This window comes from Planococcus citri, chromosome 2 (genome assembly GCF_950023065.1).
Source record: "Planococcus citri chromosome 2, ihPlaCitr1.1, whole genome shotgun sequence".
Taxonomy (NCBI): Eukaryota; Metazoa; Arthropoda; class Insecta; order Hemiptera; family Pseudococcidae; genus Planococcus; species Planococcus citri.
This window is the reverse complement of record NC_088678.1, coordinates 58,802,508-58,826,863: the sequence shown is the minus strand read 5'-3', so window position 1 is coordinate 58,826,863 and position 24,356 is coordinate 58,802,508. Positions and strand designations below refer to the sequence as shown.

The 24,356-nt window shown below is 34.2% G+C and overlaps 1 protein-coding gene across 2 annotated transcripts in view; it reads left to right on the top strand.

Annotated features, from left to right (window-relative positions):
* Mmp1 (Matrix metalloproteinase 1) overlaps window positions 1–22,133 on the top strand; it is a 62,768-nt gene extending 40,635 nt beyond the window's left edge. The window contains exons 2-10 of one of the 2 annotated variants that reach the window (XM_065351767.1): window positions 6,119–6,248; window positions 11,036–11,140; window positions 11,248–11,399; window positions 12,233–12,386; window positions 12,468–12,833; window positions 12,937–13,215; window positions 15,898–16,079; window positions 16,416–16,620; window positions 21,066–22,133. In XM_065351767.1, coding sequence (XP_065207839.1) covers window positions 6,119–6,248; window positions 11,036–11,140; window positions 11,248–11,399; window positions 12,233–12,386; window positions 12,468–12,833; window positions 12,937–13,215; window positions 15,898–16,079; window positions 16,416–16,620; window positions 21,066–21,103 — 1,611 coding nt within the window. In that variant the 3' untranslated portion in view covers window positions 21,104–22,133. Of the gene's footprint in view, window positions 1–6,118; window positions 6,249–11,035; window positions 11,141–11,247; window positions 11,400–12,232; window positions 12,387–12,467; window positions 12,834–12,936; window positions 13,216–15,897; window positions 16,080–16,415; window positions 16,621–20,834 lie in introns of both variants that reach the window. The other variant, XM_065351768.1, reaches the window with a different exon arrangement.
* The last annotated feature ends 2,223 nt before the right edge of the window (window positions 22,134–24,356 follow it).

Sequence of the window (24,356 nt, the reverse complement as noted above, 5' to 3'; positions counted from 1 at the left end):
TTTTTGATGCATTAATTTTTAATTTTCCCATTTCCATCAGCCCATGGTTTGTCCGCAATTCACAAATACATAGAGAATTAAATGTAACAGATCTGTACACTCATGCTCTAATTTTAAGTATGAATACATATTGTAATATGTCAAAATTGTCAAATTTACGTGATATTCTTTTACCAACAGTAAACAGAAGATTAAAACCTAAACTAATTCAAGACCTATTATAAAATATGACGTAAGTTTGTAGTTTGTGATAGTACTTTGTGTACTGATACAGTAAATAAATATGATGATGAATTCTGATTATTAGGAGTGATGGACTTTTGAAAAGATGGCGGAGAGTTCTGATTAGAAAGGTCACAAGACGATTCATTCAAGTTTTTGTATGCGCTAAATTTCATTCGACCGGGCTAGGTCATTTAACTAATGAGATTTTTAAAAACTGGAAAATCTAAACACACACTGGAGACTCCAGAATAACTCGAAACTGTAACCAATTCATTAAGGTCAAAAGTGAGGTAGGGTTCGGATAGAAATTTTTCGAACTTTCGATCTCAATTTGATCAAATTAGATCAAACCGGTTTCGAGATGTTTGGTCATGATCTGCCTCGCACCATTCTCTGGATACAATTTGATTTCACCAAATTTGACTAGATCCATTCATTTCTGATTTCTCCTTGCGAAATACGACCAAATTAACACACATAAGAGACATTTACATAACACAAACAACAAGGATGATCATATCTAAACTTTTTTCGCAGCGAGCGTGGGTAGGTCTAGGTCTACATATAGGTATATGTAAACTACAAACATACGTGTACTACACATTGTAGTTTAACGTGCACGATATCATTGAATTTGTACGGTGTCTCCGGTCGGTATTAATCTTGCCGGAGAAGTTTGATAAAGTAATTAATGATTGCCGGGTGCCGCTGCGCTTTGTGTGTGTTAGCGGTAATTTAACCACATTTATAGATTTCAACTGGCGTATGAAATATTTAAACTTGCTGAATGGCCTGGCCCCGATGGCTGCGCGCATATTAATTAGCGAGAATATCGCAGCGTTTAATACTAACGCGTATATTCCCAAAAGGTTTTTGTACTTTTCAGGAATCATTATTAAGTTGTATTGTTTTAATTTTACGCTATACTATGCACAGGGCCGCCTTGATACGTATACAAAGCATAATTTACTCGTTGTTTGTTTTAATTGATTATTCATTGCGGATTTGCGATTTTGGTGGATTTTTTTCACGTTTTTCCATCGTCATCATGTAAATTTTGTTTTTGATAAAGGCGTCTTTCTGTACCTATAGGTAAATGTATACAGACTCGTCGAGTGTGCTTGAAAATGCTCGTATGCCGAGTATTGTTGAGTGCTAGAGATGTTTTTTCCAGCTTTTTTTCCCTATACCTACTCTTTTTTGAGATATTTTTCATTCAATCCATCTGTGCTCTCGAAAGTTTTTGGTAATAAAAAAAGGTGTATTTTGAATAATTTGACAGAAAGAAGAGGATAATAAATGTAAATAAGTTGAAATGAAGAAAAAAATTTCATTATTTGATACTTTATGATATCAAATCAGTTAGAATTATTATTATCATATTTAAATTGGGCAAAGGAAAAAAGAAAATCAAATGTGTATGAAGAATTGCACAATTTTTATTGACGACGTTCAAAAAAAAAAAGGTGCCTATGAATTGAAATTGTACATACAAGAGCAGTGGTGTAACCAGGGGGGCGAAGGGGGCTATTGCCACCCTTGCGAGCAAAAATTCGAAGTTCGGACCCATTTTTTATACAAGTTTTCGCTCGAGCGAAATCATCACACATTACGACAGGTTTCCAAAAAAATTGCTCCTAATTTCGATTTTTCATCTAAAAAACTGGTTTTGGCCCCTCCGTGGGAAAATCGTTATGTAAGTAATTGTGGTACGTAGCTGGAAGCATTGTTAATAGTCGGGGGGCTGCATAAAGATCTATTGCACCCCCTCCCCCCGTTGATCCTCCGAGGCAACTTTTTTGAAGGGGGAGTCCTGAAGAACATTTCTAGCCCTTGTCCTCAAAAAAAAGTGGCCCTACTCACAAAATGGCGGCCATTTTGATTGCCAGGCCAGCTGGAATCGCAGATTTTGCGTTCCAACATAGGACTTGCACGAAATTTTTTAAACCGTACAAAGGTAGATCGAAAGATCAGGCAAAAATTTATCACCTGTCAAAATTTCAAGTACCAAAATACCTTTTTCGATTTTTGGTGAATTTTTGAAAATCAAATTTGGGCCAAAAATGAGGGAAAAAATCAAAATTTTACCAAATTGACCAAAGAAAACTGAAATTTGGGATATACCCTGTTTCCGACCTGCCAAATCGATTGGAAACATGTTTCTGTCATAGTATATATGGCCTTTAGTACAAGGAATAATCCTCACGATTATTCCTTGGAATAAAACATGTACCTAACCGTAAGTAGGCGAAGTAACACGAATAACCTAGAGAAGGGAGATAGAATAGGTACCTATGATAGGTAGGGGAACTTGTTGTAATGAAGGTTGGTTTACATTGGCTCGGTCTAGTATGTTGTTAGCAAGAACTAGGAACGTTTTAATTTTGTCAAACATCGTGATTATATCGGTTAATATTGTACTTTGTTAATTATTTGCGAATTCGCGTATAAAATATGTTATTTCTTTATATGTACAAAGTTATCTAAATTGATTGTTACCTTTAAATACTAATAAATCGTGTAGTATTGAATGGTGGAATCGTTTATTTCGTGTAAAGAACCTTTTTATCGTATTCGTGGTGTAAATTAACATTATAGTGAAAGATAGAGTCAGTAAGATAGTCAGGAGTCTCTGAAGAACTGTATATATTACGTGTAGATATCTTGCTGGTTGAAATATTGGGTCTTAGGTCTTTCTTAGCATAAAACTCTATTAAACTACAACTTTTATCCTTTCATTTCAAACCGTTTGGACAGTTCTGGAGCCTCCAGCAGATTTTTGAAACTCGAAATTCCCACAAAATGTCATCAAATGGAGTTGGAAAATCGAAATTCATTCTGCAAACTAATTTCATTAGGCTACGAAGTCAACTGCAGGTGGATTTTAGGTCGTTTTAGAACCTCTAGCGACTTTTTGAAAGGTTGTATGGCATTTTTTGGAAAATTGCCAAAAAGTAGCTGGAAGCTTCAAAACCATTTTGAAACCACTATGCAGTCGACTTTATATCGTATTGAAATTAGTTTGCGAAATAAATTTCAGCTTGCTAACTCCATTTGATAAAATGTTGTGGGAATTTCAAGTTTCAAAAATCTGGTGGAGACTCCAGTAAGTTTCAAAAAGTCGCTGGAGGCTCCAAAATGACTTGAACCGACCTGAAGTCGTCTTCAAAGGTTGTTAAAATAGGAGTACAGAGTAAATTTCGGCTTTCCATCTCCGTTTGATGAAATTTTGGGGAAATTCAAGTTTCAAAAATCTACTGAAGGCTCCAGTAATTTTCAAAAAGTCGCTAGAGGCTCTAAAACGACTTAAAACCCAGCTGCAGTTGACTTCGTAGCGTATTGAAATTTGCTTGCAGAATGAATTGCGGCTTTCCAATTCCATTTGATGACATTTTTTGAGAATTTCGAGTTTCAAAATCTGCTGGAGGCTTCAGAACTCCTCAAAACGGTTTGAAACAGTTACCAATCGATTTGACAGGTCGAAAATAGGGCAGATATCCCAAATTTTAGCTTTCTTGGTCAATTTGGTAACATTTTGATTTTTTCCCTCATTTTTAGCCTAGATTTGATTTTCAAAAATTCACCAAAAATCGAAAACGGTATTTTGGTAAGGTAAAGTGCCCTAATTCCAACCACTTTTTTTTAAATGCATTTTCGGATATCTCAATTTGAATTTTTTTTAAAAGTTGTGTAACCATTTGATAAAGTAACTATTCAAAATTCATTTGGCATTGTCACCTTGTGGAAAAACCATCCCCAGAAAAAATAAAATGAGTTTTAGTGAAAAGTGTCAAATCGCAAATTTTTATTTTTGGGTCCCTAATTCCAACCACCTACTTTCACTATGAAAAAAAGTAGCGTAAATTGCAAAAAATACAAAGTTTATTGATTAAAATACAAAAGTAATTAAATCTTCATTTATTATTAAAGTGTCACATGCCGAGATTTGCAAATTTGAGGGCCATAAAAAACAAAATTTCAAGATTCTCCATCATACCTGAATTTAAAGACTCAAAAATTCATTATGTAAAAAGAGGTGTATCTGACGATATTTTTCCCCTCAAAGGCCTTAATTTCACTCAACAATGATGACGGCAGCTCTTTTCTCCTACCTACCACTAATTTACTGGGTATTAAAAATTTTTGAAAATGAATTATCATGTTGTACTTGCTGGTGGTTGGAATTAGGACCCCCACAGAGATTTGAAAATTGTGAAATTAATGGGCCTTCCGTGAGTGGTTCCTACAAATGAATACCGCACATACGTTGAAAACTATCTACTTTCAAGATATATTCATCAAACTTGACGAAAAACTTCGTTAAAAAAATTCCATCGGTATTTTTCTCCGAGCTTCCTTGCAACCGGCAATTTTGAAATGTGGTTTTTCGGCGATGATTTTTTTCCATTTGGCTTTCAGGTGCTGGCGTTTTGTACGTCATCATTTAATCACTTTAGCAACATAATTTCACAAACACCCGCTAGGTAGCGTTATCAACGGACGAGAAATTGAAAGTGGTTGGAATTAGGCACTGGGTGGAATTTGGGCACTTTACCTTACTTGAAATTTTGACAGGCGATAAATTTTTGCCTGATCTTTCGAGCTACCTTTGTACGGTTTAAAAAATGTCGTGCAAGTGCTACGTTGGGACACAAAATCTGAGATTCCGGCTGACCTGTCAATCAAAATGGCTGCCATTTTGTAAGTAGGGCCACTTTTTCTTTGAGGACAAGGGCTACAAATGTTCCTTAGGAATCCCCCTTTAAGAAAGAAGTTGTCTTGGAGCATCGATAGGGGGGGTGCAATAGAACCTTATGCCTCCCCGGACTATAAAAATATGTTGGCATTCATCTTTCAAATTTGAGAAATTGAATGGTGACTTTTGCAGAATTATTTTTTTAAAAAAACATTTTGAAAAAAATGATAGAAATGCACGAAAATACTCCAGAACTTGTAAAAATTAAGTAATTACCTAAGTAGATAATATGATTGAAATTGTTCAAATCTAATGAAAATATCAAATCAAAGTTTTTACTGGTTAGGAAGTAGGTAGGTAATGAAGAGTCAAAGCCCTTTCGGCTTTCATGTAGCGTGTACCTAATCATCATGAAATTTGTAATCCATTTTGTACCCCAAAAAATACTGTAATATAAAAAATTGACCACCTTTTGTCGAGGTTAGAGATGGCGAATGTCTAAAACCCAAAATAGTAATTTGGCTTTTTCTACTCGTATCACGAAAGGAATTTTATTAAATAGAGAAGAGAATGGAACACGCGAAGCTGTACCATTCAAACAAAGAGTATCACATAAAGACGAGCCGGATTTCTCTTTGCACAAGTTTTTCATCTTGTTTAAGTGTTTAAGTTCATTTTTATTACGCCTAATGATATTGAAACTTTTTATATTACATACATTGTAAACGTAACATGTGGTACGTTTTTTCCCACTTTTTTCTGGCGAACTTGGTCGGTTGACCAGTTAATGACTGTTTCAATAGGTAGACAGTATAAGACAGTACATGGCGCATGTAACAAGTATAAAAGTCAAAGGATTAGATGGTCTTTGAAATGATCTACTTTTCGAGGTTGGTTTCGAATATCTTCGCTGAAAATTCCTCGTCGCGATGAAGAAATGTTTCGAGCAAAATGGTTGGTAATGGTGTGCCGGAGGGGGTGGGGGTTGAGGAAAAGAGAGATGAATGATGGTGAGCTGAAAATTCTGTAGTAGGTGAGTTGATTAGAGTTTTGATCAGATTAGATTTGTTCAGACCTCGATCAGATCCCTTGTGTGTCCCAACCCACTTCGTATACTTATTTGTTTTTAGCAACTTAAAAACCAATGCGACGCATTAATTTTTATTTTCATTATTTTTTTTCTTTCCTCTGTTTCAGCTTTATTTATCGCATTACGGTTATCTAAGTCCTCGCGTCAAGAATCCGCACTCCGGTCAGCTTATGTCGGAAGAAACTATGTCTAGGGCTGTAACAGAATTTCAAGCTTTCGCCGGTCTCAACTTGACAGGTGAGCTCGCCTCGCTACGCGAATACGCGGCGAAAACTTTTCAAGAGGAATCTGTTTTTAATCCGCAGCGTATTTTTAATTTTTATTTTATATTCTTTGACGGGCGCCACATTCAAAAACTAGGTTACCCGGCTACATTAATTTTGAAAAATGGCCATTTAGTAGATACTTTTTTCCTTAAACTCGTCCAATTAAATATGGCAAACGACAGCGCCGCGTATACGTAGCCTATACAGCACTTATGGTTCAAATTTCAAGCCAACTTATACAGTTGGTCAGTCAGAAAACAAGTGAAAAAAATAATTCGCAATCCCGGAGTAAATATACGAATAAATGTACCGAGAGCTTTACACTTCGTTAACTCGTACGTCGGTCGGTCGGTCGGTCGGTCGTCGTCGCTTCAAACTGGCCATATTTTTCAAGCCATCTATACCACACACGTACTCGTACAATTTTGTCGTTACCATTCGCTCGTTTTGCTGCGACATTTTTTGCCTCTCAGATTGTTTATACCTATACGAGAGTATGACTGTAGCGTATATACCTACATACGTAATTCGAGTCAAAGTTTTCGCTGCGGAAACAACACAGACAGAGTGGCACGATGGAAGAAAATGTACATACGTAAATATCTAAATTACTTAAACGGACACGTGCTCGTATTCGTCATACGTACTTATGTATGTACATTCCATAAATAGGAGCATGAGAAGGAACCGGTTGTACTTACAGAGAAGCAATGAGAGTAATTCAGATCGAGCTGTGTATGTTTCGAAGAGAAAAGCTTACATTTGGATTACTTACGTAGGTTTTTGATGCTATAGGTAGCTAAACTTGCAAAAGGTGAACTCAAATGGGGAAAATTCATTACCAATCGGGAGGTTCAGGCAAATGATCGACTTGCAGCACGAGCATGACGCGACGTTCAAAACTATAAAGCTGGTGAAAAGATTAGAATTCATTCTCTTGAGATCTGTTAGCGAAAATGTTAATTGGGGATTTGAAATCGAGAAACGTCATGTGGCGCTGATATCTTCCATTAATCAATCCAGATATAGGTGCACGTTACCCATACATCGAATAGGGTACCTACCTAGCTACTGTCATTTGTCCAAAAACGAAAGAGAGCAACCCTACGTCTGATGAGAAGGTTTTTAATTTTAGGTAGGTACTCGTAAAACCAGAGTTGGCGCGATTCCTTGGTTCGTCAGAATCGGATTCCTGAATTACGATTCTCATACTTGGGAGAATCGCGATTCTCCAGTCTCGATTCTTTCACAAAGCGAATCCGGTTCTGAATCCGATTCTTTAGCGGTTCTCGATTCCCTCCGATTCCGATTCCCAAATACTAATTTTTCTCAACTTCAGGACTGCACAAATGAATCTGAAATGAAATGAGTAATTTCCCCAACTTGGTATATGCTCATTTTGCATGTTCTATTCTTTTGTTTGTTGCTGTGAACAGGGAATCGCAGGGAATCGAGAAGGCACGATTCTCCATTAAATTGAATCCGATTCTTACGTTGCGCGATTCCTTCACTGTATAGAATCGATGATTCAAGATATTTTCACACAACAGCTAACCTTTAAAAAAATGTCATCAGTCCCGAGCTACAAAATGCAAATGCATCACTTAAAAGTCATTAAAAACAGTACATTTCACTGTTTTAACACGTGAAAAACATCTGCAAGGAATCGCAGGGAATCGAGGCGGTGCAATTCTCTATAAAAGGGAATCGGATTCCTGCATTTCCCGATTCTTTTGACTTGGGGAACCGCGATTCGAATCCGATTCGAATCGTGAGAATCGGATTCTTTCTCGATTCTTTCACGCGATTCGAATCGCGCCAACTCTGCGTAAAACTAAACGTTTAAATTGTTTGAGCTATATTTTTCTACGGAAGTGTCTGAGTTTATTACTCATTATGATGCATTAGTGTGGTTGCGGCGTTTAAAAATTCAGTTCATAGCCAGCGATTCTCTGTTAATCATGAGATGGAGATGCTTGATTAGTTTACAGCCTATTAAGCAGTGGCAAAAGTGGAAATCAAGTCGGGAAGTAAGAACCCATATATACCTAAAGCCAAAAATCAATGATTTTTAAAATTTGGAGGTGATAGCGAAATGTTGAACACCAGCAATATAAAAACTGGGCTTTCTTTCTGGTTTTTTTCGAATTCTTGACTTGAACCGTAGGTTTTAAAACCGTTATTTCGTGAATTCGATCAAAATTCAAGAAGTACACTTAACACTAAGTTTTTGAAAGCATCGAAAATTCCTCTATTGAAGAATTTTTGTCGACTGAGGTCTTGAAACAGTCAAGGAGAAGAAGAGGGGCGAACGTCTGAAATTTTTAAAGTCAATATTTCTTCCATTTTCAAAAATGTTTTGTTATACCGAGATGATTTCATTAGCTTTCAAACTCATTTTTGTACCCATAAGTAAGTTTCTTCAAATGGATTTTTGCTCTTCAAACGAATTTGGGTTTTGTATGGTTAGAATTATGCTTTAATTCTACAGAGAAAACTTGAAAATGGTTCAAAAGCTCTTTGTCTACCTAGTGAGCTGTTTTAAGACACAGTTGATTATCTACATTGTGCCTATATGGACACGTAGGGGCAGCCAAACTTGATATAATATTTCAACACATTTACTATCACACCAACTCCCTATCCTACATCAGAGACATATACATACAACATGCCCACTTGACAATAGATTCGCCGCTCGAAAAGCTGGTGAAAAAGCCGGCCCAAAAATGACAGTAAATTTGCTGGTAAAAAAAACGCCGGCCAAAAGCGGCTGTTTAAAGTGGCTGATTAATTCATTGAAGCGCTGAAAAATCTACCAAACTACAAAAAATTTCAAACCCAAGCAAGAATCGAACCCATGACTCCTGCGCGGTCCTGCGTGGAAGTCCAGAGTGCTCACCATTCAGCGCAGCAACATAAAAATATTTGTTTTCAAGCGGTATACGTGTACCACACTTCGTACTTTCCTTTAAATTTTTTGAAAATGAGTTGTGAAACATACGTTGCGCATGTGCATTGTAATCGGTGAATCAACAAATAAAAAACTGCTGCTTAAAACGCGGCTCAAAAACGGCTGTTTTTATAAAAGTAGCCGCTTCTAGCCGGTGATTTTTCACTAGGGAGAACCGGCGATTCGGCAAATTAAAAAAACTGCAATTCGCTGGTCAGAAGTGGCTGTTTAAGTAGCTGTTTTCTTAAAAGTAGCCGCTTCTAGCCGGCATTTTTTCACCGGCAAATTCACTGTCACTTTTGAGCGCCTTTCAAGTGGCAGTTTTGCAAAAAACAACCGGCATTTCGGCTGAAAGCGGCAAATCTATTGTCAAGTGGGTGTGTATTATTTGCAAAGTGAATAAAAACTACACAAATCACAAGACCATTGAATATGCGCAAATTGAGGCATATGTTCTCGCTGATATCTTATCTTTCGATTTATTTGGACCCCTACCAGCACCCAAAAACGACCCTAAATACCTCTTGGTTGTTAAAGACGTTTTTATGAATCAAGCGTGGCTTCCCACTTTATTCAATATAAAAAAGAAGTCATTTATTCAATATAAAAAAGAAGTCAATTTGTTAACAAATGACAACTGTTATTCATGACATAGAAAATCACAAGGTGAAAATAAGAAAAATCATCACCGACAATGGCTCTCAGTTTATATCTGACTTGTGACATAACTTGCTTGAGTCACACAACATTCAAGTGGCTCATACTAACGCCTACAATCCTCAATTGTCATCAGTTGAGAGGACCATGCGTTGTATTGGCGATAAATTAAGAGTAAAGATCAATAAATCATACGATCCATTATGTTCGCATTCTAAAGAATTGAATTGAAAGCTTGATTTTTGAGTGTTGTTTTCTTTTTTGATTTAAAGAAAAATATTTAAAAATTGCTGTAAGTATGCTAATATTAATTTTCAAAATTTTCAAAGCATTTGACTCCTTTTTTTGTATGTTTCAAGATCCTTGATAGGTACTTCAAATACGATCAAAGTAGGTATACTTTACCAATCTCCATTTTTTAGTCGAAAAAATTCTTAAAATGAAATAATTTAACCTTGAGTGGGGGGGGAATAAAATTTGAAGTTTCAAAACAGAAGCCCCCCTTCTCTCAATTTAGCTTCACAAACACCCCAAAAAAAAAAAAATCGATTATGAATTTAGGTACCTTCATAAAATTTACTACTGCTTGCATTTGGAAATTACGACTCTTCTCCTCTTCCATTAATTTCTGTGTACTTGAGCTCGATATTCAAAGAGTCTGTAAAGTTGGAAAACAGCTTCTGAAACCAGCCTTTTTTTTTCAGTAGGTACAACCTGGTGAAATATTCTCTAAATAAATTTCTCCCAGCTTCACTATAGGCAGCCCTGAACTTACTGCGAACTCCTTCAAACATCCTACATAGGCAACTCTTCAAGCCCATGAAACCATATCTTGGAAAAATTCCACTCGTATTCAAAATATGCGTGAAAAATTCGCGCAATTTAATCGTAACTCGGTAAAATTGCTCATTTTAAAAGTCACGATTGAAAATATGATCTAAATGAGGGTCAATAATTTTACACGAGGTAGGTCTAATTTGAAAGTCATTAATGTACCGAAGAATTCAACATCCGTGGTGGTATATTTCCATTACACCATTACCTAGTACCTAGTACCTACCTATAGACTTACGCATACAGGTAAGATACAGGTAAACATATAATGAGTAGCGATATGATTCTAACATTTTAAAATCGTATAATTTCAGGATATCTGGATGATGAAACCATGCATATGATGTCCATGCCAAGATGCGGTGTCCGGGATAAAATCGGTTACGGTGGACATAGAAGTAAACGATATATTTTACAAGGTATGTAATATGCTTTCAGTATGCACCCCTGCATAACTCCTACGAACAGGTTTACATAAAGGACGAATGAATATTTACTTTTGAAAAAATCCATTTCCATTTCGCAGGTAGTCGATGGAAAACGAAAGACTTGACTTACAAGGTATCAAAATACACGAAACAAATGTCCAAACCTAAAATGGATCAAACGGTCGAACGTGCTTTTGCCATGTGGTCTGACGTAACGCCTTTACGATTCCGTAAAGTATCCAGCGGATCGGTAAGTCAGATATACTTAGATATTATTAAATCGGCCGCCTAGCGATACCGTCGTTGTACTCGTAGTCTCGTACATGAAAAATCAGACCATTTTAAGCTACTCTGTCTCGAAATGTACAATAGGTACCTATATCTGGTGGGAAAAAAGTGAACATTTCGCTGGAGGAAAAAAAAATGAGGAAAAATATATAAAGACGTTAAAGCGTTACGTTCGAGTTGAAAAGTTTATTCTACACGCAAGTTGCACGTTTAAAGCTGACATAGCTACGATGACATTGTTGAATTTAAATTTTAGCCGCGCAACCTTTAAACACACTATGTTTCCCAAAAGGGTTAGCTTCATTTTGATGAGAGATATTTAAACCTATTCTAAAAGATAATAGAAACTACGTACATTTTAACAGCGTTGAACGTTACATCGCGAATACGTTCGGCAAAAAATTGTTATTTTACTTCTTAATGGCGATGCAGAAAATATTAAATTGTATCGATATAAATTTTGTATATCATATCACATCAAAATCCTAAAAAATTCATGAAATTCTCGCTTCAAAAGGTTCATTTTTGTACCAGCTATTTTTTAGGTTCGACGTTGAATTTTGCTACTTAACACAGCTGTTTTTTTTCTTCTTCATTCATGATCAAAATGTGGAAATTAAATTATGCGTGCGTAAAGTAAACAGAGAAAAAAAAATAAAGAAAAAGGCCGAATTCTAATCGACTTCTTTCTCATTCGCGTAGGTCTAAGCGGTCGACCAGCATCGTACTGTATTCTGTATATATTTTTCTCGTCTTAAATGGTCCCAAGCTTACCCTATTTATTGTATATCGCAGGCACATATTGATATAAGATTTGAAACATACGATCACGGTGATTCGGATCCATTCGATGGACCAGGAGGTACTTTGGCGCATGCGTATTTCCCTGTCTATGGTGGCGATGTACATTTCGACGATTCAGAAAGATGGACCATTAACGTCGGCTCAGGTAATTCAACATGCAAAAAAAAAATCATCAACATAATCATCTGGGTCATTCAGTATTAATTTCAAAATTCTTTTTCCACAGGTACGAATTTCTTCCAAGTAGCCGTTCACGAATTCGGACACGCGTTAGGTTTATCGCATTCGGACGTCAAAGGAGCAGTGATGTATCCGTTTTATGGCGGCTACGATCCGAATTTCGAGTTACATCCGGATGATGTCGATGGTATTCAAGCTCTATATGGGGCAAGTGAACGACCCAGCACGGACGATGACGCCGAAGGAGCAGGCAGTGGTAAACCTACGTCAACTCTTAAGCCACCAATAATGACAACTCCTCCGCCAAACACCCCATCGCCTCCTACAACAGACGGTGATCCTGAATTATGTAAAGATGGATCCTTCGACACTATATTCAATTCCAAAGAAGGTGTCTCTTACGTTTTTAAAGGTACGTAAAAGTCTGCAGCATTGCAACAATAAGACACGTTTTATAAAAAAATATTCCCACGCGTCAATCCGTTCATTTGACTATGAAATTTTCTATTCGGCAGGTCAAAATTACTGGAAACTAACCGAAGACGGAGTTGCAGCTGGTTATCCTAAATCTATTGGGGGAAGTTGGGTCGGTCTGCCGGGCAACATTGATGCGGCTTTTACCTATAAAAATGGTAAAACTTATTTCTTCAAGGGATCTAAATATTGGAAATACGACGGTAAAAAAGTGGACGGAGAATATCCCAAAGATATTAACGAAGGATTCACCGGTATCCCCGATAATATTCAAGGAGCTATGGTTTGGAGTGGTAATGGAAAAATATACTTCTTCAAGGGTACGTAGACCTACTATTCGTAATCTTACTACTAGTTTTAATAATCCCATAATTTTTTTCACCAAAAATAAGCGAGAAAGGCCAAAATTTGTTTGGTTGAAAAAATTTTGTTGGTAGAATTTTCAAATTACCTACTTAAACCTTCGTTGTATTGTAATGAATTTTTGAAGGAAAATGAAACCAGCGAGTTTCATTTCAAGTATTTTATTCGATTCAAATTTCAGCACTAATGCCTAATTAGATGATTTTTTCAAATTGAAGGGAAATGCATGGAGCGGAGCCAGGTGGCTGTGGACACTTTTCTAAAGTATTTGAATAGATAAACTTCGGCATTATAGATCACCTTGAAAAATATTCGAGGACTTGATTGATTCTTAAAATTCAAAATTTTAACAAGTTTGGAAACTGCGGAGAATTTTTTCAGTAAATTTGCTATTTTGGAAGTTGAATCAGTGTGGCAGATAATGACTTCTCTGACATTTTTTTTCAGAGTAATCGGAAGGGGTAGCCTACATTTCTCCATTAAAAAACGATCGTGATCGAAAATTGACTAAACGAACAAAAAAAAATTGATTTATTTTCGACTTTCGATATCATACTTATGATTGACCATGTTCGAAATGAAAAATCAATTTTAGCTTCAAAAATAAGCATCTTGATCAATAACTGATCATGACTAGAAATCGATTGATCGAGCTTTGAAAATCGATTTATTTGCCATTTTAAATTTTACGAAATCGATCATGTTCGAGATGAAATTTGAAAAATTGATTTTTGCTTGCTTTGAAAATATGCCTTCTAATCAAAATTCGATGTTGATCGAAAACCGATTTATCGAGCCCCAACATATCGATTCACATGAAAAAATTTAGACTCAAAATAAAAAAATAGACTTCTCGATTAAAAATTGATGATGACCTAAAATTGATCATGATCAAAATGTGATCAATATCGAATCCCAGAAATCCATTTTTTGCAATTTTCGATTTCATATGTTCGATTACGCTCGAAATGAAAAATCAACTTTTAGCCTCAAAAATAGATTTCTCGATCAAAAATTGATCATGATCTAAAATCGATTAAGTAATCGAACCCTAAAAAAATCGATTCACATCTAATTTTATACTGTCGATTTTATCCAAAATGAAAAAAAAAATGAAAAATAAACTTTTGAATTGAAAATTGCCCATAAACAAAATTCGATTAATTGAACTGCAGAAATCGATTTTTTGCGATTTTCGATTTCATATTATCGATTACACTCGAAACGAAAAATCAATTTTTAGTCTCAAAAAATATAGATTCCTCGATCAAAAATCGATTAATCGAACCCTAAGAAATCGATTACTTAGCATACTTTTATATTGTCGAATATGTTCGAAATGAAAAATGGACTTCCGAATTAAAAATTGTTCATAAACAAAATTCGATTAATCGAACTGAGGAAATCGATTTTTTGCGATTTTCGATTTCATATGATCGATTTCGCTCGAAACAAAAAATCAATTTTAGCCTCAAAAATAGATTTTTTTATCAACAATTCATCATTATCTAGAATCGATTAATCGAACCCCTAAAAATCGATTTTTTTGCGATTTTTCGATTTCGCATGATCGATATTGGACGTTCGAAATGAAAAATAGACAAATTCCAGTCTCGAAAATAGACCCATTGTTCGAAAATCGACCCAGATCGAAACTCGATTTATCAATCTCCAAAAATCGATTCATTTCCGATTTTTTTGTTCTTTTATTTGTTTTTATTTTTTCAAAAATTGATCGAACGCTTCTCTTCTCAAAAAGCGATATTTTCAAAATTGATTTTTTTAACTCTAAATTTCGATCATGAGGAGTGATCAATCTTTTCAAAGATAATCAAAAGATTTCCAAAATGGTAAATTTTCTTGAATTTTTAAAAATGATGTGCCATCTTGAGTCTATTTATGGAGCTGATTTCAAAAGTTCGGTGCCAGGGGTCTCTAAACGTTGAAATTTTTTGAAAAATTATGCAACCGAGTTTTTCAAACGGCCTCCTTTTTAAGAAAAAGCCCATCTTCTGCTACTTTGACGAGAATTCTTGCAAAAATAATTTCATCTCATCATTTCTAATTTCATATAAATATTTCCAAAAAGTGAAAAAATTGCAAATTCTCAAAATTTTCATAATTAAGTATGTATGCTTTTAAAATAGGTTTTAAAAATTATGCAACAGAGTATTTTAAACAGCTTACTTTTTAAGAAAAAGTCTATCTTCTGCTACTTTGATAAGAATTCTTACAAAAATAATTTCATCTCGTCATTTCTAATCTCATATAAATATTTCCAAAAAGTGAAAAAATTGCAAATTTTATTCTCAAAATTTTCATAAGTTTTTAAAATAGGCTCAGACTTCAGAGCCGAAAATTCAACGCTGGCGGTTCTGATGCATAAAAATATCCATATCAGATCATTTCTATAAAAATTTGGCGAAACCCAATTTTTACCATTTTTTTGAAAATGATAATTTTTTAAACATACTTTTTCATTTGTCCTGCAACAAAAAGACGATGACATTCAAATATGGCTATCAATGATACTCGTGTATTTGGGTGTATTTATGGGTACCTATTTAATCTTATGCTATTTACTTCAGTGAAAAAACGCCTATCTCAATTCAAATCTAACACTTTAAATAACATTACAGGCAGTAAATTCTGGAAATTCGATCCGGCTCAAAAACCACCAGTTAAAAGCACCTATCCTAAACCAATCAGCAACTGGGAAGGAATACCGGACGATTTAGACGACGCTTTTCAATACAGCAACGGTTACACGTACTTTTTCAAAGGAGGCAAATACTACAGATTTAACGATAGAACATTCGCAGTACGTAAATTTTTAAATACTTTGTTTGTATATTTCATCGGTTTCTTGTAATTATATCGAATAATACGAGTATACAATTACCCATAAAACACGTACGATAATTACTGCAAAGTATTTATGTACGAGTACCTATGTGGTTGAAAAATAAAACCTGACACAGAGACAATTAGTATACGTACATACGAATACAGTGTAACTAAAAGTGTAACCCTTCGATTTAACCATCGCTGCGTATTTTATCGCAAAATGATCAACCAATTGTTAATTATTAAGGAAATTAGGGATATACGCGTATAGTTAGCTAATTATTTATCGCAAACGTTTTCATTTTCGCAGGTCGATACTACAGATCCGCCTTTCCCCCGAGATGTCGGTTATTGGTGGTTTGGATGTAAAGCCCAAAGTAGAAGTAGTAATGTAAAACATAAAAATAATGACCAGGAAGAAAGTGCCAGTAATTATAGACCAACCTTACTTGACATTAGGAGAGACCGTACAATAAATCAAACTGTCGACATAACTGATATTATTCTCGATGCTGGTAAGTTTATATATATCGCCCCAAAATTAACAACATAATTTATACTTAATACGTCAAATTTACGACTTATATATAAACTTTTCGCCCATTTGCCAACGAAAAAAATTTTTCTGCCTTAAATATATCAGCAGCCAATATAGCCAAGTTGAGCTTCATCTTTTTTATGAAAAAAAAAAGTTTTTATAGAGAATGCTTCGATTAATTATGGTTCATTTGTCCTTTATTTTAGTTAAAATAGCTTTTAGGTGTATAGAGCATGTTGGAGTTTTTTTTTTTTTTTTTTTTCATTTCAAGAACCCTACTTAAAACTCTTCTCGATGAAGGGCATTTCCCCATTATATTCATGAAAATCAAACAGAATATAATAAAAGAGCTTGATGAGTATCTCTATCAACCTCGAAGAAGCGTAAATTTCAAAAAATAGGCTCAACTTTTGCTTCCTTGTCTTAGGTATAGTAGATAAGCTTGTATGCGCTTTTGAGTAGAAAATTCGCAGAATTCCCCCACGCATATGATATGTATAAATAAGTTCGATATAGTAATTTATTTGATAGAATATTTCTTTTCATCGAATGCATCATTATCTAACAACTCAAACATCCGAATCATTTTTAGTTTGTAAATAAAAAGGTACCTACCTAAAATTCTCTAACCTATAAAATCAACTGGCAGTTTAATATATGTCAATCAAATAATTCACGCTACGTTAAAATTATTACGCAAATTAATGAAGAAATATTATTCCGCATGAAACAGATGGAAAATTTCGATCAACTTTTGATCTGATAGTAAAAGTCAAATTATACCTACGTCATTTTTCATTAAGTAATATACAAACTAAAACAAAAAACATCTTTCATATATATGGGAATCGATCATCGCAAATTAATACCAATTAAATATCATTTAATCTTGTCTCGTCGATTGTAGGTACGTATAGAATAGACTGTAAAAAACCTTCCCCTTGTCTACGTTGAGGTAAAAGGAAACCTACCTGAATCTCGTATATTGTACGATTGTGATCGGATTTCACGTTAGCGCAAATGCGGTTTGAAATGGAGAAATAACTCTCGATTAAATCGAATTTTATTTATCTATTTTTGCTTCGTTTCGTGAACGTTTTCACTTCCAACAAATTATTTTATTGACTAGCTGACTTTTTCGAATTGAAATTACACGACTGTATAGGTGGTTTATAAAAATGGGAGCTGAAGTCGAGGTGTTTTTTTTTCCTTCTATACCCTTCTAGTAAAACGTACAATGAGTTGTTCTTTTTTATCGTCTGCATCAAATGGAATGCTCGATTTTATCGAAGTGCTACGTGAAACGGTCTGTGGACTTTTTCCTCTATTTTTCTCTCTTCGTTGGTTTCTGTTGTCAGATAACGCAGGGTGGGTAGGTAAATGGTTAAAGTACCGGATTTCTTTTGAGATTTTTTTACCCGTAACGTTGCCATCGCGTCGTCGTCGTGCAACGCCGCCGTCAACATCTACGATAATTTTCTCCGAGTGACCGCTAAAAGGTTCGTATTTGTCGAGTAAACAATTTGCAAATTTAAATTACTAAAGCTGATTTTATACGAATCGATGATTAACTGAAGCCAAAACGGTGTTAGTCATTCCGTCGGGGATTAATTATTCAATTATTTCTTATGCTCGTCGATGTTCATTCTTTTCCCATCTGTACTTTTTCCTCGTTAGTCGTCAAGCTGATAGGTTGATAAGTTGGTAGATAGGTTCTTATGTATTATTAACGAGAGCGTTTTGATGCTGAGCTTCTTACGTATACCAAACCAACGTGAACGTGATGTGAAAATATTCTAATTTTTCTTCTTGATGACTGTTCTTATCTCGCCGAATAACTATGCCAATCTAAATATGCTTATCATAAAAATTGTAAGATACTTATCGGCCTAAAAATCTGGAAAAAGTAAAAATTTACAAAAAATTGACAAAATTTCAAAAAAAAATAGAGCTAATGTTGCTTTGAAATTTATTTAAATAAAAACAATGAAAAACTGTCTAAAATTTTGAAAAATTTTGAAAATAACAAAAAAATTGATCAAAGTTTATCTATGATTATTATGGAGGTATTTTGCAAGAATGCTCCATGTTTAGTGGAAGAGAAAAATTAAAATCGATGTAATTTCCCGAAAAAATTAGTCAATTATTTCATAAAACGTCGACAAAACTTATTTGAATGTCATAAAAATGATAAAAAAAACTTACAAAAGTTGATGAAGAGGATATCCTAGAAATTGACTTTAATCTTCCAAAATTCTTCTAAAATCTACCAAAAAATTAATAGAAATCTGGGAAAACTTCATTTTATAAAGAAAGGAAATTTTTTACTCTCAAGTACGAGAAAACTTTTTTTTGAAAAAACTTTCGGAAAAATCGGTTTTGTAAACATTAACTTATTCTCAACCTGAATCTGAAAAAAAAATATGGTTGCTTCAGAGGGGGGGGGGGGTGTGAAAAATTTTCAGCATGCCTTGATTTTTTTTCTCTATAAGCTCACATTACAAAATTGAGCGAAAATTACATAAAACGTCGTAAAATTTCGTTTGAATGTCAATTTAGTACAAAACACAATGCCAAATGAGAACTGTTTCTTGAGTAAAAAGTCGATTAAATGTTTCTAAACTTGAGAGAAATCTTGCAAAATTCGTCTAAAATGTTAAAAATTTCCAGAATTAATTTAAAATATTGTTAAAATGTAATTAAATTTCCTTCAAATAACATTGCTAAATTTCAGCAAAAATTTACCAAATGATTGGATCTTTGGCAAAAACTTTGGAAAAACTCAGGCAAAGACTTTGGCGAAGGATTTGGGGAAGGCTTTGGGGAAGTCTTTATCGATGAAGGCCTTTCTAATCTTGCAAAAATCTGAATTTTAATGAGTTTCAAATCATTAGAAAACCGCTTTATAAGATACTATTCTTCATCTAGCTTACGTTGTTTTTAATAAACTACATATTTCAAACATCTCATTTAATAAAACCACTTTAGGTATTTTGATTTATGATTTTATTACTCTCCCAGCTAACATGGGTTTCAATTACAAAATTTCTTTACGAGTAATTTTTTAATAAATCACATCGAATAAACATCTCACTTGATGAAACCACTTTAAGCATTTTGATTTGCCTACCAACTAACGTTGTTTTCAAAAACTTCATCAAATGAATTACTATTTTTATGCATCAACCTACTTGAAAGACATTTTCGAGTGGTGAGTAGTATTTTGTTTTTCTACTTCGCTATCATTGGTTATTATAGGTACAGCTATTGCTTTCCTTTCTTAACACGGATTTCCCTCCTTTTTTTTTTTTTTTTTTTTTTTTTTGTTAAAAATTTGGAGAATTTTTCTTTTTTATTAAAAGTGTTTTAAAACAAAATAAACAGGTAAATTGAACCTATAAGTACCTAATGAAACACTTTAACCTCAAACTACAAACTTACGTAGGTACCTACTGAAATATTTTCACTTCATACACGGTAACAAATCGCGCCAAAAGATCGAATAAAATATTCGATAGCTTATTTGCCCCTTAAGCAGCAAAAAAATTCAACCGTATGCAAGTCTGTAACAACAAATACGTACGATAAGTTGCATATTGCAATATACTCCGGACGACGAGCACAAATTGAAGAAATACGATTTCCTTTAATCCTATAATACATACATACATCGGTATAATAATCTAAATCGGCATAAATAAAATAACAAAACGAATCAAGGAGAATAAATAGAGTCGGGCGGTCGATATGATCGTAATAAGATATTTGCTTCGATAAAGAAACCTCGAATTAGAGAAATACTGCCTCGTAAGATGAAAAAAAAACACCCTAGTCGTATAAATGGTATTTTCGCCGGAGATGTCGCCTAATCAAGATTTAAATTTATGCGGATGTTCTCTACGTACCTACTAGTACGCTATTTTACTAATAAATTCATTTTTTTATCCCCAACGTACGAAGGAGACGGGTGGGCATTGTAAAATATGTGAATATTCTCGCGTGCGCGCGAGGTTTTGATAAACAAGTTGAAAAATTCCAAATTCGGATAATATACTCGTCTGATGGTCGTATAAAGGTTTAGGGTAATGATGCATCTCGGTTGTAAGGCAAAAATTCCTAGAATAATTTACCATCGTGTATTTATATATAAATAGGTACACTATAGTTAATGTAAGAATTTTTATATCTTAGCTCGAAGACAAACAGGCGTACGCGGATTCAGATAAATAAATTGCTTGGTCAGTTTGCTTCGCATATTTGTGGTCAGCTTCTACCACTGCCTACTGTAAAACGCGCTGCTGTAGTATCGGTCATGCGGTTCTAAGATATTTTTGAATGCTACTTTTCGATTGTTGATTTACTACCTACGTATTTAAAACCAAACAAAGAAAACAAAAACGATCTTAATTCATTTTGCCACAGAAAGCGATACAGGATCACGTCCTAGTGATGTACTATGAATATTACAACTTAGAAAAATTCACCTACCATTACGTCGTCATCGTTACGCTGAACATTTTGGTGGCGAGTCGTATATATTCTTCGAGCAGCCAACGAGGAAAGTCATCGGTGATGAGCCAGACGAGTCAACTTTAATTTGTATACAAACAACGATAAATTGTGCCTAAATAAATTAACCTGAATTCTTTTCAAATTTATCGTTGTTTAGTTCTTTAAAAAAGCAAAAAAACTTGGATCGTGTTTAGTTTTTTTAATCAAAACATGAAACTGATTTGTACCGAGTGTTTTAGACTGTTTTGCATGTATGAAAACTACGCGATTTTGTCTTTTGTGTCCCATAACGCCCGGATCGACGATACGATTGAATAAAATATCGTCGTATTACGTAACATAGTTTTTTTTTTTTTTTTTTTTTTTTTTTTACCAGTATGTATGTGTAATATTGTTCCTTGATAAAGCCGATTTTTATTCAAACTTTTGTCGATCCGTTGTTATGTATTATTATTATCATTATAATATTAGGTACTCGTAAGTTGTCTACAACACTCGACATAAAATACCCAGTGTATTTTAGGTACGTTAAACTTAATATAATAACACGGTGCTCGTATACATAATGTCATTTTGTATATCGTGCACAGATCTCAAATTTTCCTATATTTGATTCGACTTATACTATACTTCTATTTCGTATACATGTATATAGTTTCTTTTTTCTTTTGATAAGCGTACTATTAACCATTGAATACGTAGTCGATGAAAAAAAAAACTTTGATTACCATTTACAGGATAGTATATGTTTATGAAAATTAGACTATATCTATAATTTGTGTACGCGTATTTATACTACGATCGAATATGTTCGATTATATGAAATTTTTTTTTCAATAATGTCGATAAATACAAATGATAAAATGATGTTATCTTAGCTTATTTTTTTGTACGATATTGCTATTTGTTTTTTGTATAATCGCTAAAAAGAAAAAAAAAGGCTGTTATCGTAAGTTTTTATTACAGAAATATTTTGTACGAGGTTTACTTTTATTTTCGTTTTTTTTTCTCTCGTAAAATTTCTCCTTCGTTTGTGGTTAAAATTCTCATTTATGGCAGCTCTATCTAAGCTGCCAACGCATACCTACCTAATCGAGTTTTTAAATACGAGTACATACCTACAGTAGATACATAGATCAAAAATCTACCCCCATTCCCCATGCATAAAATTTGAAAACGGGGGCACCGAGGGATTGAAATCAAAAAGTAAGTAAATATTCGAACTCAGCAACCTCGAATTAGTGAGAATTGACACACCAATATGTCACAAACAAAGAGTAATTTCTAATTTTTTGGAACTTGTAGCAACTTTGAGGGCACTGATGAAGGGAGAAGGTCCAGAGGGGTTGAATAAAAAAAGTAAATCAATTTGAATTCAACGCTTTCGAATTAGTAGGTATAAATCAATATGTTACTTGGCTCTGAAAATTTGTTCTGATACATAGATATTCTGATCAGAATTGAGATCTGAGGGCCTCCCTCAGGGACGTTCAGATAACAAATTAAAAATTAATTTGCTAGAAAAAATGAAATGAAGAGTCTAAAGAATCTAAATTGAGTTTTAGTTCTCGTTCATATGGAATAAGTACGGATCAAAACATAATGAATTATGTGCGTATTTACGGCAAACTGGATAGGCAACTTATTGAACGTTATATTTTTATAATGCACCTAATCTATTTTTCATTGAAATGTCTCATCTGTCTTCACTAAACTCATTATGATTACCTAAAGAAACGACTGAACCGACTTCGATGAAACTTGAAATCTCACGAAAGCCTCCACCATTCCTAACGAATCGTTTAATAAAAAGAGGATCTGTTTTCAAACGAATTGTTTACCTATGTATAAATTGATTCAATTCTCAGTGAATTGTTCGCGTGAGGAGTATCAATTCATTCAAGGGAATCATTCATAAACGAATTGATTATTTTTTTCAAAGAATCGTTCGCGAACGAATTTATCAATTTGTTCGTGAATGATTCACCAAAAGTCAAGTAATGGTAAATGAATCGATTCGTTCGCGAACGAGTCACAGTCACTTATACAAATCAATTCGTTCGCGAATGATTCAATAAACATTATTCAATTCGTTCGCGAACGAGTCACTTATACGAATCAGTTCGTTCACGAATGATTCACCAAAAATTTCATCAATTTGTTCGTGAATGATTCACCAAAAGTAAAGTAAATGAATCGATTCGTTTGCGAATGATTCAATAGAAATTATTCGATTCGTTCGTGAATCGATTCATCAAAAAATTGAGTAAATGAATCGATAATCGATTCGTTCGCGAACGAGTCTCTTATACGAATCAGTTCGTTCGCGAATGGTTCACCAAAAATTATTTAATTCGTTCGCAAATCGATTTATCAAAAAATTGAGTAAATGAATCGATAACCGATTCGTTCGCGAACGAGTCTCTTATACGAATCAGTTCGTTCGCGAATGGTTCACCAAAAATTATTTAATTCGTTCGCGAATCGAATATCGATTCATCAACAAAAAACTGAGTAAATGAATCGATTCGTTCGTGAACGAGTCACTTATACGAGAATCAGTTCGTTCGCGAATGATTAACCAAAAATTAATAAATTCGTTCGCGAATGATTCACCAAAAATTTCATCAATTTGTTCGTGAATGATTCACCAAAAGTAAAATAAATGAATCGATTCGTTCGCGAATGATTCAATAGAAATTATTCAATTAGTTCGCGAATCGATTCATCAAAAAATTGAGTAAATGAATTTATAATCGATTCGTTCGCGAACGAGTCACTTATACGAATCAGTTCGTTCGCGAATGATTCACCAAAAGTCAAGTAAGTGAATCGATTCGTTCACGAACGAGTCACTTATATGAATCAATTCGTTCGCGAATGATTCAATAAAAATTCTTTAATTCGTTCGCGAATGATTCATCAACCATTAATCAATTTGTTCGCGAGTGATTCACCTAGAAGTCAATAAATTTGTTCAATCGTCAATCGGTTGTGAATGATTCGATTCGATTTACTTCGCTTGAAAACAGATCAATTCCTATACTTACAATAGTTTCACAAAAATAGAATAAGTCAATCAATTTATTTAATCACCAGTCGTTCGTAAATGATTCGATTCGATTGTAAACAGATCAATTGCTGTACAAATGTTGTAAAAAAAAAGTGATTCAATTTGTTCGTAAAAGATTTTTATTTGAA